Consider the following 13,130-nt stretch of genomic DNA (forward strand, 5'->3'; position numbering starts at 1 on the left):
ATGAGTATGATGTGATTTGTCTTTTGTTACAGGATATCTTCATCAAAAAGGAGAAGTACAGTAAAGTGAAGCTGGAATTTGCCTTGATCTGAAAAAACAAAGGAAAAAAAAGTTTTTTCTCCTAATATATTTGAATCCAAAATCTCTTTTCAGTTCACAGTGTTTTTTAGTTAAGTTACAACATAGAAACCATCCCAGCTCTGATTTCCAGGGAAGCTCATTTTGGAAGGTGGTAAATGCAACGTAAAAAGCAATCTTAAAAAGAATTTTGGTAACACTGCTTCGTGAGAAAATGTAATTCTGATTTTTAGAAAACATGATTGTTACTCAGTTTATATTTTGAAATTAAATAATTAAAATGTTCATATGTGTTGGCCACCAGCTGCTGTACTTTATTACAGTTTAAATAGCCAACTTGAATAAGAAATCATTGTATTTTCTACACTAATTTTGCAGAAGCATATGAGGTTATGTATTTTTATTGTTGCAAGCTTACATGTATTTTCCTGCTAGTACCTGGCTGAATGGTGGTGGTTGCTCTTTAACAAAAGCCAGTAGCCCCACTTTCTAAAACTGATGCAGATCTGCTCTCTACTGGCTGTCTTTACAAGGGGTGTTAATAAAAAATAAAAAAGGTACAGAAATCTTCAGAAGATGGGCTACAGCTTGTGTGGTGAGGGTACCATGAGAAGGGGTGGCTGTCAGGCACGTGGGTAAGCCAAAAAACACTCATGGTAGGAACAGGCTGCATGAAGTATTTTTAGGAGGATCTAAGTTGACTTTTATTATTCCAAATTTTAAATGTGTATGTGGATATGGAGGTAGGGGGTGTTTATATGTAAATATATATAATATTTTCAGCTACTTAAGTTCTTATGAAGACGTCACAAGTTGGACAGCAGGAGTTTGGGAGTTTGGGGAGGAAAAAGCAGAAATCTGGAGGTGGAATGAGGTTGTAAGAGCTTATCCAGTATATGTTTCTAGTTAGATGAGAGTTGATTAGAAGGCTGGCAGCATTAGTATTGTATTAGGACTCAAAAGAAAGCTGTATTTTTCGGAGAACAAATTTCAGCCCTGTTGATAAATCAGTATCTGTATATGAATTGATGCCAGTCTGCTGGCAGGTGTCATTCAGGTAGGATCCCACTGTCCCTGGTGGGGAATGCTCACATGGCATGTAAGAAACACGAGTCAAGGGAAAGAGTGGTGTGAAGTGAGGTCAAACTAAATGAAAGACCACTTCTCATTGCCTGCTATACATGTGACTGCAGATGGCAAACACTGTTGAATGGACACTGAATATACATTATTAAGGTATATTCTTCAGGTGGGATTTTAAGCCTCAGTTTTCTACATGTATAGGATTTACTCCTGTACTCATGCAGAGTACTATTTTAAAGTGAAATATGAAGATGGGGTGCAACATGCCCAAGAAAGTGCATTTTGCTTTTATGTCTCTTCATGTGAAGTTTCTTTTACACTTGCAGTATGCTACATATGCAATATTCTCTTGAGTTCTTGAATTTGCAGCATTTGTTGCATGTCTTTAAATACCAGTGATAATTCTGGATGTTTGGTACTCAACAATTATTCATGATCAGTCTCATACTAAATAACTGATAATGCCATATATTCTATAAAGTCAGTTTTATTTAGGTTGGAAAAGGATGTTTAGTTCAGCTGTGAGTGTATCCTATGTGAGACAACATTAAAATTCTCAAGAAATGTGTAAAATGTGTAGTGGAACGTTTGCTTTATGGAACTAGGCCTTCACCCCTTTAGCCTAGCACCTAGTCTTTGACAGAGGTGAGAGATTATTTCATTTTATATGAGGTCAAGGTGTAACAGACAAAATTAAATCAGAATAATTTATTTTATTATTAGTCCCAAGGTGTGTTACCTTTAGAGATTGTTGCTTCTATAGCATCCTTTTGTACACATATGGATCTCCAATTTTTTATTTTTCTTTATTTTCCTTTGGAACTTTTACCTCTCTGGCATCCTATATCTGTTAGTTTTCTTAACATAATTTCATGCTGTGTGAATAAATATGGCCTTTTATTTGTTTTGAGTGTAGATGTTGTCATTTGTATGTTGCAGTCTGTGCCCATAACCTCCAAGATAAATGTAAGTTTATATTCTCTTTCTTTAAGCGAATAATTGATTTTTTTTTAATTGAGGGGCTTTTTAAAAAAAACCCTGACTTGATATATATGTCATTGTTTATTTGATTTTTAAATACTTATTATATTTTTAATTGATAGTAAAATTGTTACGATGTCTCCAGCGTAACTTATTCTTAGGTGGAGACAGTAAATAAATAGGGGAAAAAAAGTCCTTTCCATTTAATCAGGAGTAATTTTTGATGACAGTAAGTTATGGGAGGTGCACCAGTATGAATGGGTAAGGACTGTTACCTCTACCAATATTTTCTGAACAAATCAGAGTAGTAAGTCGATTTGAGCAAGTTTCTAGTCTTATCTTTAGCTCAGAGAAGAAAAGTCCCTTTTAGTTTTCGCTCTTATTAGCAGTAGAGAAACATAGCTGTTAATAAAAAGGTAGCCATCTGCTATCCAGTAAGTTATTAAATAAGTTTCTGCTACAGAATCTTTAATACTGAAAGTGATCTACAGGCTAGATCTATCAAGGATGCCTGTTATCTCAGCTTGAGTTTGCAGTAGGAAAGAAATCTGTCCACTTGTTAATACAGCAGTTTTTATCCAGGCGTTGTAGAGTCAGTAAACATAAATCTTTCCAGGATTACTTTTTTCAATAGACTTTTTAAAAAAAGCACATCAGCATTACTGAATAGCCAGTGTTTCACTACAAATGGCTCAAGTGCTTTTACACTTGCAAGATGTTTCAATTGAAATTAATTAGGTATCAGGGCAGAAAAGATTACCTCATTATCACAGAATTCTAAAAATCTTAAATATATGTGCAAAGATAATTCTTGTTGTGATTTTTCTGTTGAAAGATACTATGCTAATGTTCTCATAATTTTAGGTTTCTTTTTAGAGTCACTTCAGAAAAAAATAATGAAGTCAGTACTACTCTTTCCGCTGAATTCATTTTTTGAATGAAAGAGCAGCCCTCCTATTAGATATCTCTGTTTAAGCCCATTTCTCTATCTGACAAAACAAATGAACTCTTTGTCTTAGCTTTTAATCTTACCTAGGAAGGTCCACTGACTTTTTTTTTAACCTGCTATTAACCTGAGAATGAGTTTTTTTAATGAAAACTGTGTTGAAAGCTGGTATTTTAAAAAATGTGACCCAATACCCTTTGTAAGGCTTTTTTATTATTTAATACTTTGTAAAGGTTTTTAACATTGTACTGCATAAGATAGGAACAGTGTTTACAATTATTTCTTTTTATGAAAAAGACATATCTGGAGTTTTAAACAGTTGTAAGCTACAAGAATTTAAATTTAGGAAAGTCACTGAGGCAAGTTATCAATCAGTCAATAACTAAGGAAAAGGAGATAACTACTTGTGCAAAAGAGGTAGTCATGTATGACTTCTTGCTAACTAAGACCAAAAACCAGGACAGTATCGAAATAAACAATCCTCTCGAGACCTGGCCACCTTATTTAGACTAATGAAACAGTTATTTTTCTTCAGGCTTTTCTTCTAAAAAAATCTCTTGTATTATTAGGTTTTGTTGATGGGATGTTCTGAATCCATCTTCCTAAAGGTGCGACTGCATTTGACACATCAATACCAGGTCATTTGATGTCTTATCCAATGTCCACCAAGACATTTGGAAGTCCTTTTGATTAGTTCTTTTAATTTCAACCTAATCCCATGCTGTTTGTAAAGTATGGCAATGATCTCAATAGCTCCACTTGCATATATATATGTATATGTATATGTATATGTATATGTATATGTATATGTATATGTATATGTATATGTATTTCTGTCTATTTTTTCTTAGAAATTATCCCTCATGTTTTGTGTTTTCACCCCTTGTGTGTAGAGAATTTTCATATCTATCAATATTATCTGCAGACCTGAATGAGAATGGGAGCGTAGACACCACTTAGCCTCCATTCTTTATGCATCAGAAAAAGCTGCTAACATTATCTTTTGTTTATTTCAGGTTTCTTTTCTCCATGGAAAACTCCAAAGCCTGTAAGTTCCCTTTCAAAATTGTACACATTGAGTTCATAAGATGACTATCATGCAGAGCAAATTTCTGTAGACTTTCATCTACCCATCCTGTTCCCAGCTCATGGGACACCTCTCAGCAGTGCCCCAGTTGATGCAGCACCAGGGGGGGCCTCCCTGATAAGCTTTGAAGGTCTGTTGACTTGGAACCTACCAGAAGTGGTCTGGAAAAAGTAAAACCTTAATGTTAAGATGGGTGGCAAGAACCAGAAATGAGGTGACTTTAAAATAAGAGGTCTGGAGGAGAAGGAAGCAGAAATGAGGACAGTCTAGCCTTCTAGTTGGCAAATTCTTTGAAATCAACAACGTGCACTTTTTCTGGTTTACAAGTGGCTTGAGTTTAACATCCTCAAAGAGATTGTTATCTTTCTTGCATTAGGAGACCAAGAGCTGCAAATAGTCACATTTCAAGTAACAGCTTGGGCTCAGTAACTGACTGAGGTGCTTTTTAATCAACTTTTCTGCGTTTCTATGATTTTGACCATAAAACACAAGGTGTAAAGACTTTTCCTACTGTAAGACTGTAAGCAATGACTGTATTTAATCTGTTGACACCACATTATATAATTTCTTGAATTTTTATAGCATTCACAGTATGAAAAGAATTTGTAGGCTGCTATTTTTGGTTGTCTGGTTTGTTTTATTGCTGTAGGGGGTTGTTCATTTTTTGTTTGTTTTTTTTTTTTTTAATTTGGCTTTTTATTGGGGTTTTACAGACCTTAGAGCAATCCTTAATCCTCATCAAGTGTGTGTAGAGGAAAATAGATACTGAAAACTCCTAAGAGCAGTGGGAATAACAATAGCAATACCTTTTAAAGGACTTAGAGCCATCTTATTGGGCATAGCAGGCAGGGGAAGTATGTTAAATCTGAACAACTTTACATACTCTCATACTGTAACATGGCATGCTTATGTTTTGTCAAAATAATTTTTGTATCCTGTCAAGTACAAATAGCAATCAGCTGATGCAACTTTGTCAGACTGCTTCAGTTTATGGTGGTTTTGCTATAAAAGGACAGAGTCTGTATACAATATATGGGACTAAGTATTGCATAAGTTGCTTTGTTCATCCATGAAGCAGGAAATTTTGAAAATAGAGTATTAAAGGCTGGCTTGCTCTCACCAGTTTAAAACTGCTGAATGGCTGGGGTGTTCAACCTTTAATCTCAGATAAAAAGTGAGGAAATAGATAGCTTGGAGCTCACTTGTTAAATATCCACATTTGAAGAAGTCCTCCTGTTCATACTTAGCCTTTTCATGTACACATCAAATATATAAATATCAGCATATTTGTTGTTGATGATTTTCTGCAACATTTCTTGATATAAGCAGTATGGTAGTTCATGCTTAAGCAGCACTTGCCAATAATTGTAATCTAGAAAACAACCTGAGTTGCAGTTTTTCATGCAATGGGGAGGAAACCAGGGTTCACAGAGTACCAGAACACCATTGTGTGCTGTACCTGCAGGCAGGCTGACTGCTCACAGCTACTCTATCTTGGGGTAATCTCAGCAAGAAATTTCACAAATGATTAACCGAGTTAAGGTAGTGTGAATTCCTCTGTCTGTCACCACTTTTAACGAGAGAAACAGTCAGACATAAATTTCTTGTGTCTAAGGCCTGAAGATAAGATTAAAACCAAGTGCCTGCAGCACTATCTACAGACAGTCTGAAGCAGTAAGGCCAGCAGGAGTGGTCTAGAAAGCCTCCTAAACACCACAGCACAGCCTGTATCTGTGTAACAGCAAAGGAAAACAGGGTAACTTGGGATAACAGATATTTCCAGTGGTCCCTGTGATTACAGTGGATATATTATATATGTATATCATGTATAGTATTAATGCAAAATGACCATGAGCAGTGTCACCAGACCATTGTCCCAATTTAGATTTGATGCCCTGCAGTCACTACTGTGCTTACTCACTTTCATTAATTCCTTCTTTTCTGAAGTATTATTATAGTAACTTCCACTACTGAATGCTAGGTGACTTTTTAATTAGTTGATACGGGTTTGGGAGATATAATTCCCCTTCTGTTTATCTGCTTATTTAGCTGGTTGAACTTCACACTTGAAGATTTAGAGCTAACCAGCAAGCAAGAATTAGACATATGGGACCCAGTAGGGTTTTGCCAATTGATCTCCAGTTTCCTGTCCTTTCTCCAGGGTAAAGTTTTCTCATCAAAGATGATTATCTTCTCCTTTCTTTTTTTAAATCTTTAAGTATTTTAATTTTGTCCAGTTTTGCATTTTGAAAGAGGTAAGTGATCTATTTCCCCAGCACTTTCCAAGAAATTAGGAATCTTTCACTTCTAGACAGATATGGCCCTGCATGTCTTTCATCTTCATAATGATAAGATAGATAGTTTGGTTTCACTGGCTTGTGTTCTTCTTTTAGATTCCTAAGGGAAGGTAAAGCCTAAACATATTTTCTGGTAATTTCCTTTATCATAAGGAGCTTGAATTGAGATTAGTTCTTTCATCTTTAGACAAAGGGGTCATAATCAGGTGTGTTTCTAGAGACCTTTGAATTTACACTTCCATAGTGTAATTGTATATTGTACGTGTTTATAGCTACTGGAGATAATTTCTTTATGGCTGTCAGAAGTAGTACTGTGTTATTCATGTGAAATAACACACAAGCTAATTTACCCAAAGGGCAATTATTTGCAGAGGATAAATTTGTCTTGGTGTAAAGGTTACCTGAAGGTACCCAAAGTACATTCCTGTACCTAAGCTATTTCAATGGCAGCTCAGGTATTTCCATATGCCCTGTATTGCACAGAATGTACATACTTATAGTTTTGAATGAACCAGCCCTACCTACTGCTGAAATTCTGACAGAAACACACCTTGAATTATAATACTTTGTAAAAGAATGAGGTCCTCAACAAGTAAAAAAGGCCAATATCTATAATCTGTTTATTCTTAAGTATGAGCCTAAGAAGGCCAGATCACCTGGGATATGCAGCAGGATATTCATCTTATACTCCAGGAAGACACTAAAACATCTGTAGTCCATACATACTTGGTGTGAAAAAAGCCTGATGCAGTTAATCCTCAGAAGGGAGAGTAAAGGCTATCTGCTGACACAAACACCTTCTGAAACCAAGGTAAAAAAGATAAATGATAGTCACAGAATTTGTAGAGCAAGCTCACTGTAAGCCTGCAATCATCTTTGATAAGGCCTGGCTGATACAATAGAAGTCAGTGGAATTTAATTACAGATCAGATTGCTTCCAAGAGACATTTTTTATGTAATTACCATTTTTGGGTTATGTGTGAGAACATACTGTTCTGGAGGCTTTACCACCCTTGTCCTCAGGAGGGGTTATAGGAATATCCAAGCACTCATCTCCTGGGATAAACATTTGTGTTTTGTTTAATTTAGCCTCTTCAAAGAAATTTGCTAATGCAATTTGATTAGTAGCCAACTTCTTAAAAAAAATGCTGATCCTCAAGCCTTCTTTTGCACAGCCTATCATATCTTCAAGCTTGATGTACATGTAAAGCTGCTAAAGACAGTCTTGAAAAGTGTGAACTGAGGTGTCTTTCATCCATAGACAATAGACTGCTGTAGTCTGCTTTCCTGTAAATGACCTGGAAGAGCCTTATCCTGTGCTTAGAAACTTGGTTGTATGACATCACTTTAGTGGGTTTATTGAACACTAGATGCTCGAATATGTGATGTAATAATTTTCTCTTTGGTTTTGATTTATTTCGATTTTCTTTTGGTTTTGATTTTGTTTTTTTAAATCTTCAGCTGGAGCTGTAAATTCTGCTCCCAGTTACAGTTATCTACTTCTCCCTGGGAAGCTAGTTATTTCCATGTATTCTCAGAAGATGCAGTGTTAAGGTCATTAACTTGCTGCGCAGTCTGTCCCTTCTCTTTTAAGCTCTACCTTATGTATGTTATGTATTTTGATGAATTTGATATTTGTGTCTTTACTAACCCACAGATTCCACCTTTAGCAAATAATTTCCAGTAGCTCAGCACATTCTGTGAGAAGCCCTCCACATGCTTCAGAGGTAATGCTGGGCTTAATCTAACCTGAGAAAGGCCACATCTTGCCATAAGCAACAAACTAAGTAAATTTAGCCAAGTCATTTTATAAATACCAAAACACATGCCTTTCATTTCAAAAGGCAGCAAATAGATTTACTAATTTTGCGAAATGTATCTTCAACAGAAATCACTGTCTTTGGTCTCATTGTGGAAGCCACAGTTTTTGCAAAACTTCATTGTTATTCTCTGTATGTTTTTATTCCAGATGATGGAACGATGGGAGAATCAAGGCAGCCCTCAAACAAGTGTGTCTGCTCCAGCTATGCCACAGAATATTCCCTATCCACCCGCTCTTCACAGGAGTTCATTTCCTGATTCAACAGAGGCCTTTGATCCACGAAAACCTGACCCATATGAGCTGTATGAGAAATCAAGAGCCATTTATGAAAGTAGGCGTAAGTGAAAGCTCTCTTGACCCTGCTGACCATTTAGTACTTAAAATTTTGCCACTGAACGTGCCACTGTTGACATAATTTTCTGTACTTATCTTTTGTAATTTAAAGAAAGAAACTACACTTCTTTCCAGTAAATAGAGGCCATTGTAAATGTTTCGAAAATTGTACACATATATTTTCATAGATCTTGCAAAGATTCTCATACTTGACTTTCATAAGTGTTTTTTTCCTTATATTTTTGATCTCCCCATTTTGACTGTTAAATCCTTGGTGAAGCACAGTATATGTACCACCACATTTTACTGTGGTTTTTTCCTTCATAATCAACCAATAGAAAGATGTGAATTTATCAATGAAAAAAAGAGTTTCACCTACTTTCACTTCAAAGTGACATTTTTAAAAGTAATTTCAAATGTATTTGTTTTTATAAAAATGTCTTTGACAAGTTTTCAGTTTATCCTTGGTAGTTAAAAAGTAAGCCATAGCATAAAGTACTATTTGAAGACCTATACAAAACAATACTGAGCCATTGAGATGCTCATCTTGATTTAATTTCTCATTTTTTTGGAAATATATACCATATTTTTGACAACAAGAATAAAAGGGCTTAGACTTATTTACTTCTTTTTGTAAAGAACATTTTAGCTAAAATTATAGGTCTAAAATGTCTGCAGCCTTTGCACTTATTAAGATAAATTCTTAAAAATACTTTACTTTTTTACTCAAAACTTCACCATTGCCATTACTTGCACATGGTGCCTTTCAATTCATTTTGTAAAATACTTGAACCTATAGATCCAAATATGCTATAAATTACACCTAAAATATTGGAGCTGATTCAGACCAGCCCATTAATATTAGTTGGGCCCAGAGACCTGGATGTTCACATTTCTTCAGCATGCAAAGGGATAGACTGGAGGAAATACATTCTTGTCCCCAACACTGGGTTCATACTGTTCTTACTTGCCTTGGCCTATACATTAGTTACAGCATCAGCATCTCCACTTTGGCTTTGGTATTCCCAGTCCCCACAAGAATGGATATGCTGGAGGAACACCAGAGTTCATTTTACATCAACTCCAAGTAAACCCTGATCTAGTCTCAAAGCTGCATTTCATATTCCTCAGTTCTTTGCCACTGTGGTCAGTGCCACCATCTCCTGCCACACTGGTCCTAATAGTGGAACACATTTCAGCATAGATTGTCACTCTAAAACTCACACTTCCATAATCCAGACTTTTTTTTTTTTTTTTTTTTTTCTTTTAAGATCCCAAATTTAACTCTATGTACTTAAATAAATTGCTGGCTCTTTTGAGGAATACCAGGTATCTTACTCACCATAAATATGGATTTGAGAAGTTACTTAGGCCCCTGTAAAAAAGTATTTAATCTTCAATTATAAACTGTTCTGTAGAGAAAATTAGCTTTCCAGTATATTTACAAACACCATGTAGTCCATGGTGGCTGGTATTTCCAAGACTTGCAAAAAAGACTCTACAAAAAGAGACTATAATTTTTGAAATTTTAAAACTCATTGAAGTATGGATCAGGATACTGTCTGGAGTAGGCCAAACAGGTTTGAAAGAAGTAGGGCTATTTTTGGGCAGAGATTGGAAATAGTTTTCAGGCATTTACCCTCTTTCACTTTCTCTTGTTCATTAAGGGCTACACTAATACATAAATAAAAATTTGCCTGAACTGAAATGTTATTCCCCAAAGTGGTAGAATTTGGTATATGATAAATTAAAAGGAAAAGAATCCATTCCATACTTAGAAAGGATTTTATCTAGTTCATCACCTCCACTGAAAAAAAACTCTTGGCTTTGTATAGAGCTCTAACAAACAGAAAACCTTTTGCAAATAACCATTTCCCATATCAATAGCTTTTAGAAGTGACTTAGTTTAACAAAAATCTTTCCACTAAATGGTCAGAAACATCTTCTGTAGTTAAAGTCACCAGGCCAAGAGTGCAGACTTCCTGCATTGCAACAAGTATCTCTGCAAGACAATTAAGAAAATATTACAAATGCCATATACATACTTATATAGCATTTTCTTTCATTCTAATCCCCCAAAATAGGCTTGATCAATGTGTGCCCTTCATAAAACTGTGGAAATACAGATCTGATATCAAAGACACACCTACCCCCCCAGAAGATTATATACTGCATTACAAGATATATTACACCATTCAATATTCATGGGTGCTGTCTTCAAGTTTTCTGAGCACCTCTTTTACCAATATGAACTCTTATCTTTTACTTATATAATCTACTGTGCAAAGGAGTGTATGCTTCACCACAGGAAGAACTTCTAACACAGGGTTTGGAGTTTTACTAAAGCCTGTGTTTAAATGGCATAATTGCATTTGAGTTCTGTCCAAAAGGCAGCTGGAAAACTGTATGTGAGATGTTTTCTGCCAGCTGCCGAGAAACACAAAGAATTAAAAACTGTGAAGCTGCTAGGCCCAAAACAAGAAAGTGAGGGATGAAAAGCAAGACTGTAGTAACCTTATCCTAGATTTCCAGCAGTGTCCCATGTTCCAGCTAATCCTGGAAGATTCAGTTTCTTATCTTCTTCCACCATTATCCCCTCAACATTTTCTCTAAGATTTGATTCCATAGTTCCCAACCAGATCTTGTGTGCATTCATTCATATCCCTTATTTATAAATAGCTGCCTCCAAAGATCCCTATTCTCCCTGACACTTTTGTTTCTTGAATGCCATAAGCACACATTTTAGCAAATTCAATTTGTCAAGCCTTAGCACCATGTGGTTGTCCTGTTTCCTGAAGATGGAAACAACAGGAAGGAAATCCATTACTGAGTCAAGTAATTGTCATCTAATTTAGTATATAGGAGGCAGAGTTTCAAGACAACACTGTTTCCTGCCATATGGCAGTGTCAGGTTGGTTATCTTTGGGAAGAACATACCCTAAAAGTGCACAGGAAAAGTTCAGCTACTTGGTTTTTTTAAGTATTTCTTATCTCAAAGTAAGTTTGGCTTATCTCCTGGCAAGACCTTCTTTTCATCTTCATCTTCTAAAAATACAACAGAGAAGTGAACAGTCATGACCTGCAAAATTCACTAAGAAAGATTGTGCAAAATTTTTGTTTCTCTCACTGTAAGATTGTTAGTAAACAGTTTGTTTTTGTACTTCCATAGCTCTGAATTTCTACAGAGCCTTTTATCATAGGGTTTCCCCACAGTCAGCACTCACCAGGACCTTGTACAAACCTCCTGCTTGCTAATCAGAGAGGGAGTGAAGCAAGTTATGAAAAACACAGTAGTTCTGTGAGAAGTACAAGCAACATGACTCAAAGCAGAGCAAGAGCTAGACCAGTGTGTTGCCCCTAGGTCATTCCTTCCTAATGATGGCAGGAATGGGGTTTCAAGCAGGAAGTCTCAATGAGAAAGTTATGATTTTCATTCTACAAGGAATGTTTTTCCACCTAAGGAGCATGAAGAACCTGCAAGACCCTGTATGATGAGAAGATTTCAGTTTGCAATGATTGCATATGATTTACAAAGCACTACTGCTTTTGCACAGGAAATAGTTTCATAGAGGCAAGCAAACAATGCTTTAGTACAAAAACAGAGTGTGACTCTATTTTGGAAGTCATAGTACCTTTGAAAATTGTTTGTTATCAGTTAGCTGTTACCTGTCAGCTCTTCCTTCTTAACTGTCACCAGCCTCTGCTGTCACCTCTCACCTAAGCTCAAAGCTCCAAGTAGATAAGAAAGGAACATGAGGGATTTCCAAACACTGAGAGGAACTACCACACCATCTAAAACAACTGCTTAAAAGCAAAATATGGGAAACTGGTTTATGTTTCCTTTCTTTACTGTGTGTTTTTGGGGTTTATTTTTGCTTTTTCATTTTGGGCTTTGGGTGGTTTTTTTCACTCTCTCCCCTCCTCTGTTCTTATTTCTTCTCCATGGTGAGGCACACCTACCTAACTTTCTGCTGTGACATAATTTTCTCAGCTGGATCCTTTTTCCTTTTTTCTGTCCCACTATTAATTTAAAGCAAAACCTTTAACACCTTTCTCCTTATGAAGACTGTTAGATTGTAGGAGTGTGACTCTCTTGATTACCAGGTTAGACACAGAAAGTAGAAAATGGAACATCTGATCAGGAATTTCCTATTAATGAAAAAATTATGACTTCATATGCAGCAGCTTGTTACAGCTGTAACTGGAGCCCTGGAGTTATCATTAGGAGACCTCCTTCACCTAAATTGTAAATTTTAGCTCTTATAAATTATCCTTATCCTCTCCTATATTTTATATTGAACTCTGTTTATTGTAGATTCACAGTTATAAAAAACTTTGTTCAGACACCCCTGTAGGCAGACATTAGTCAACCAGGAGTCATAAAGATATTTGGAATAATAATGCCATAATATTTCTCCAGTTATAATAGAAATTTGAGGTTATATTCCTCTAAGGAAATAGGCAAAATAAAACATTTTTTACATTCATTGGGTTACATTTTTC

At 35.8% G+C, this 13,130-nt stretch overlaps 1 protein-coding gene across 21 annotated transcripts in view; it reads left to right on the forward strand.

Annotated features, from left to right (window-relative positions):
• The window catches only part of MAGI2 (membrane associated guanylate kinase, WW and PDZ domain containing 2), a 706,446-nt gene that overhangs the window by 611,227 nt on the left and 82,089 nt on the right, over window positions 1-13,130 (forward strand). For 15 of the 21 annotated variants that reach the window (XM_086886645.1, XM_086886637.1, XM_086886631.1 and 12 more), the window contains 2 exons: window positions 4,105-4,136; window positions 8,442-8,631. In XM_086886645.1, coding sequence (XP_086742771.1) covers window positions 4,105-4,136; window positions 8,442-8,631 — 222 coding nt within the window. The remainder of the gene's footprint in view (window positions 1-4,104; window positions 4,137-8,441; window positions 8,632-13,130) is intronic. The other 6 variants (XM_086886635.1, XM_086886638.1, XM_086886647.1 and 3 more) reach the window with 1 other exon arrangement.

Source organism: Cyanistes caeruleus, chromosome 4 (assembly GCF_971803275.1).
Source record: "Cyanistes caeruleus chromosome 4, bCyaCae1.hap1.1, whole genome shotgun sequence".
Taxonomy (NCBI): Eukaryota; Metazoa; Chordata; class Aves; order Passeriformes; family Paridae; genus Cyanistes; species Cyanistes caeruleus.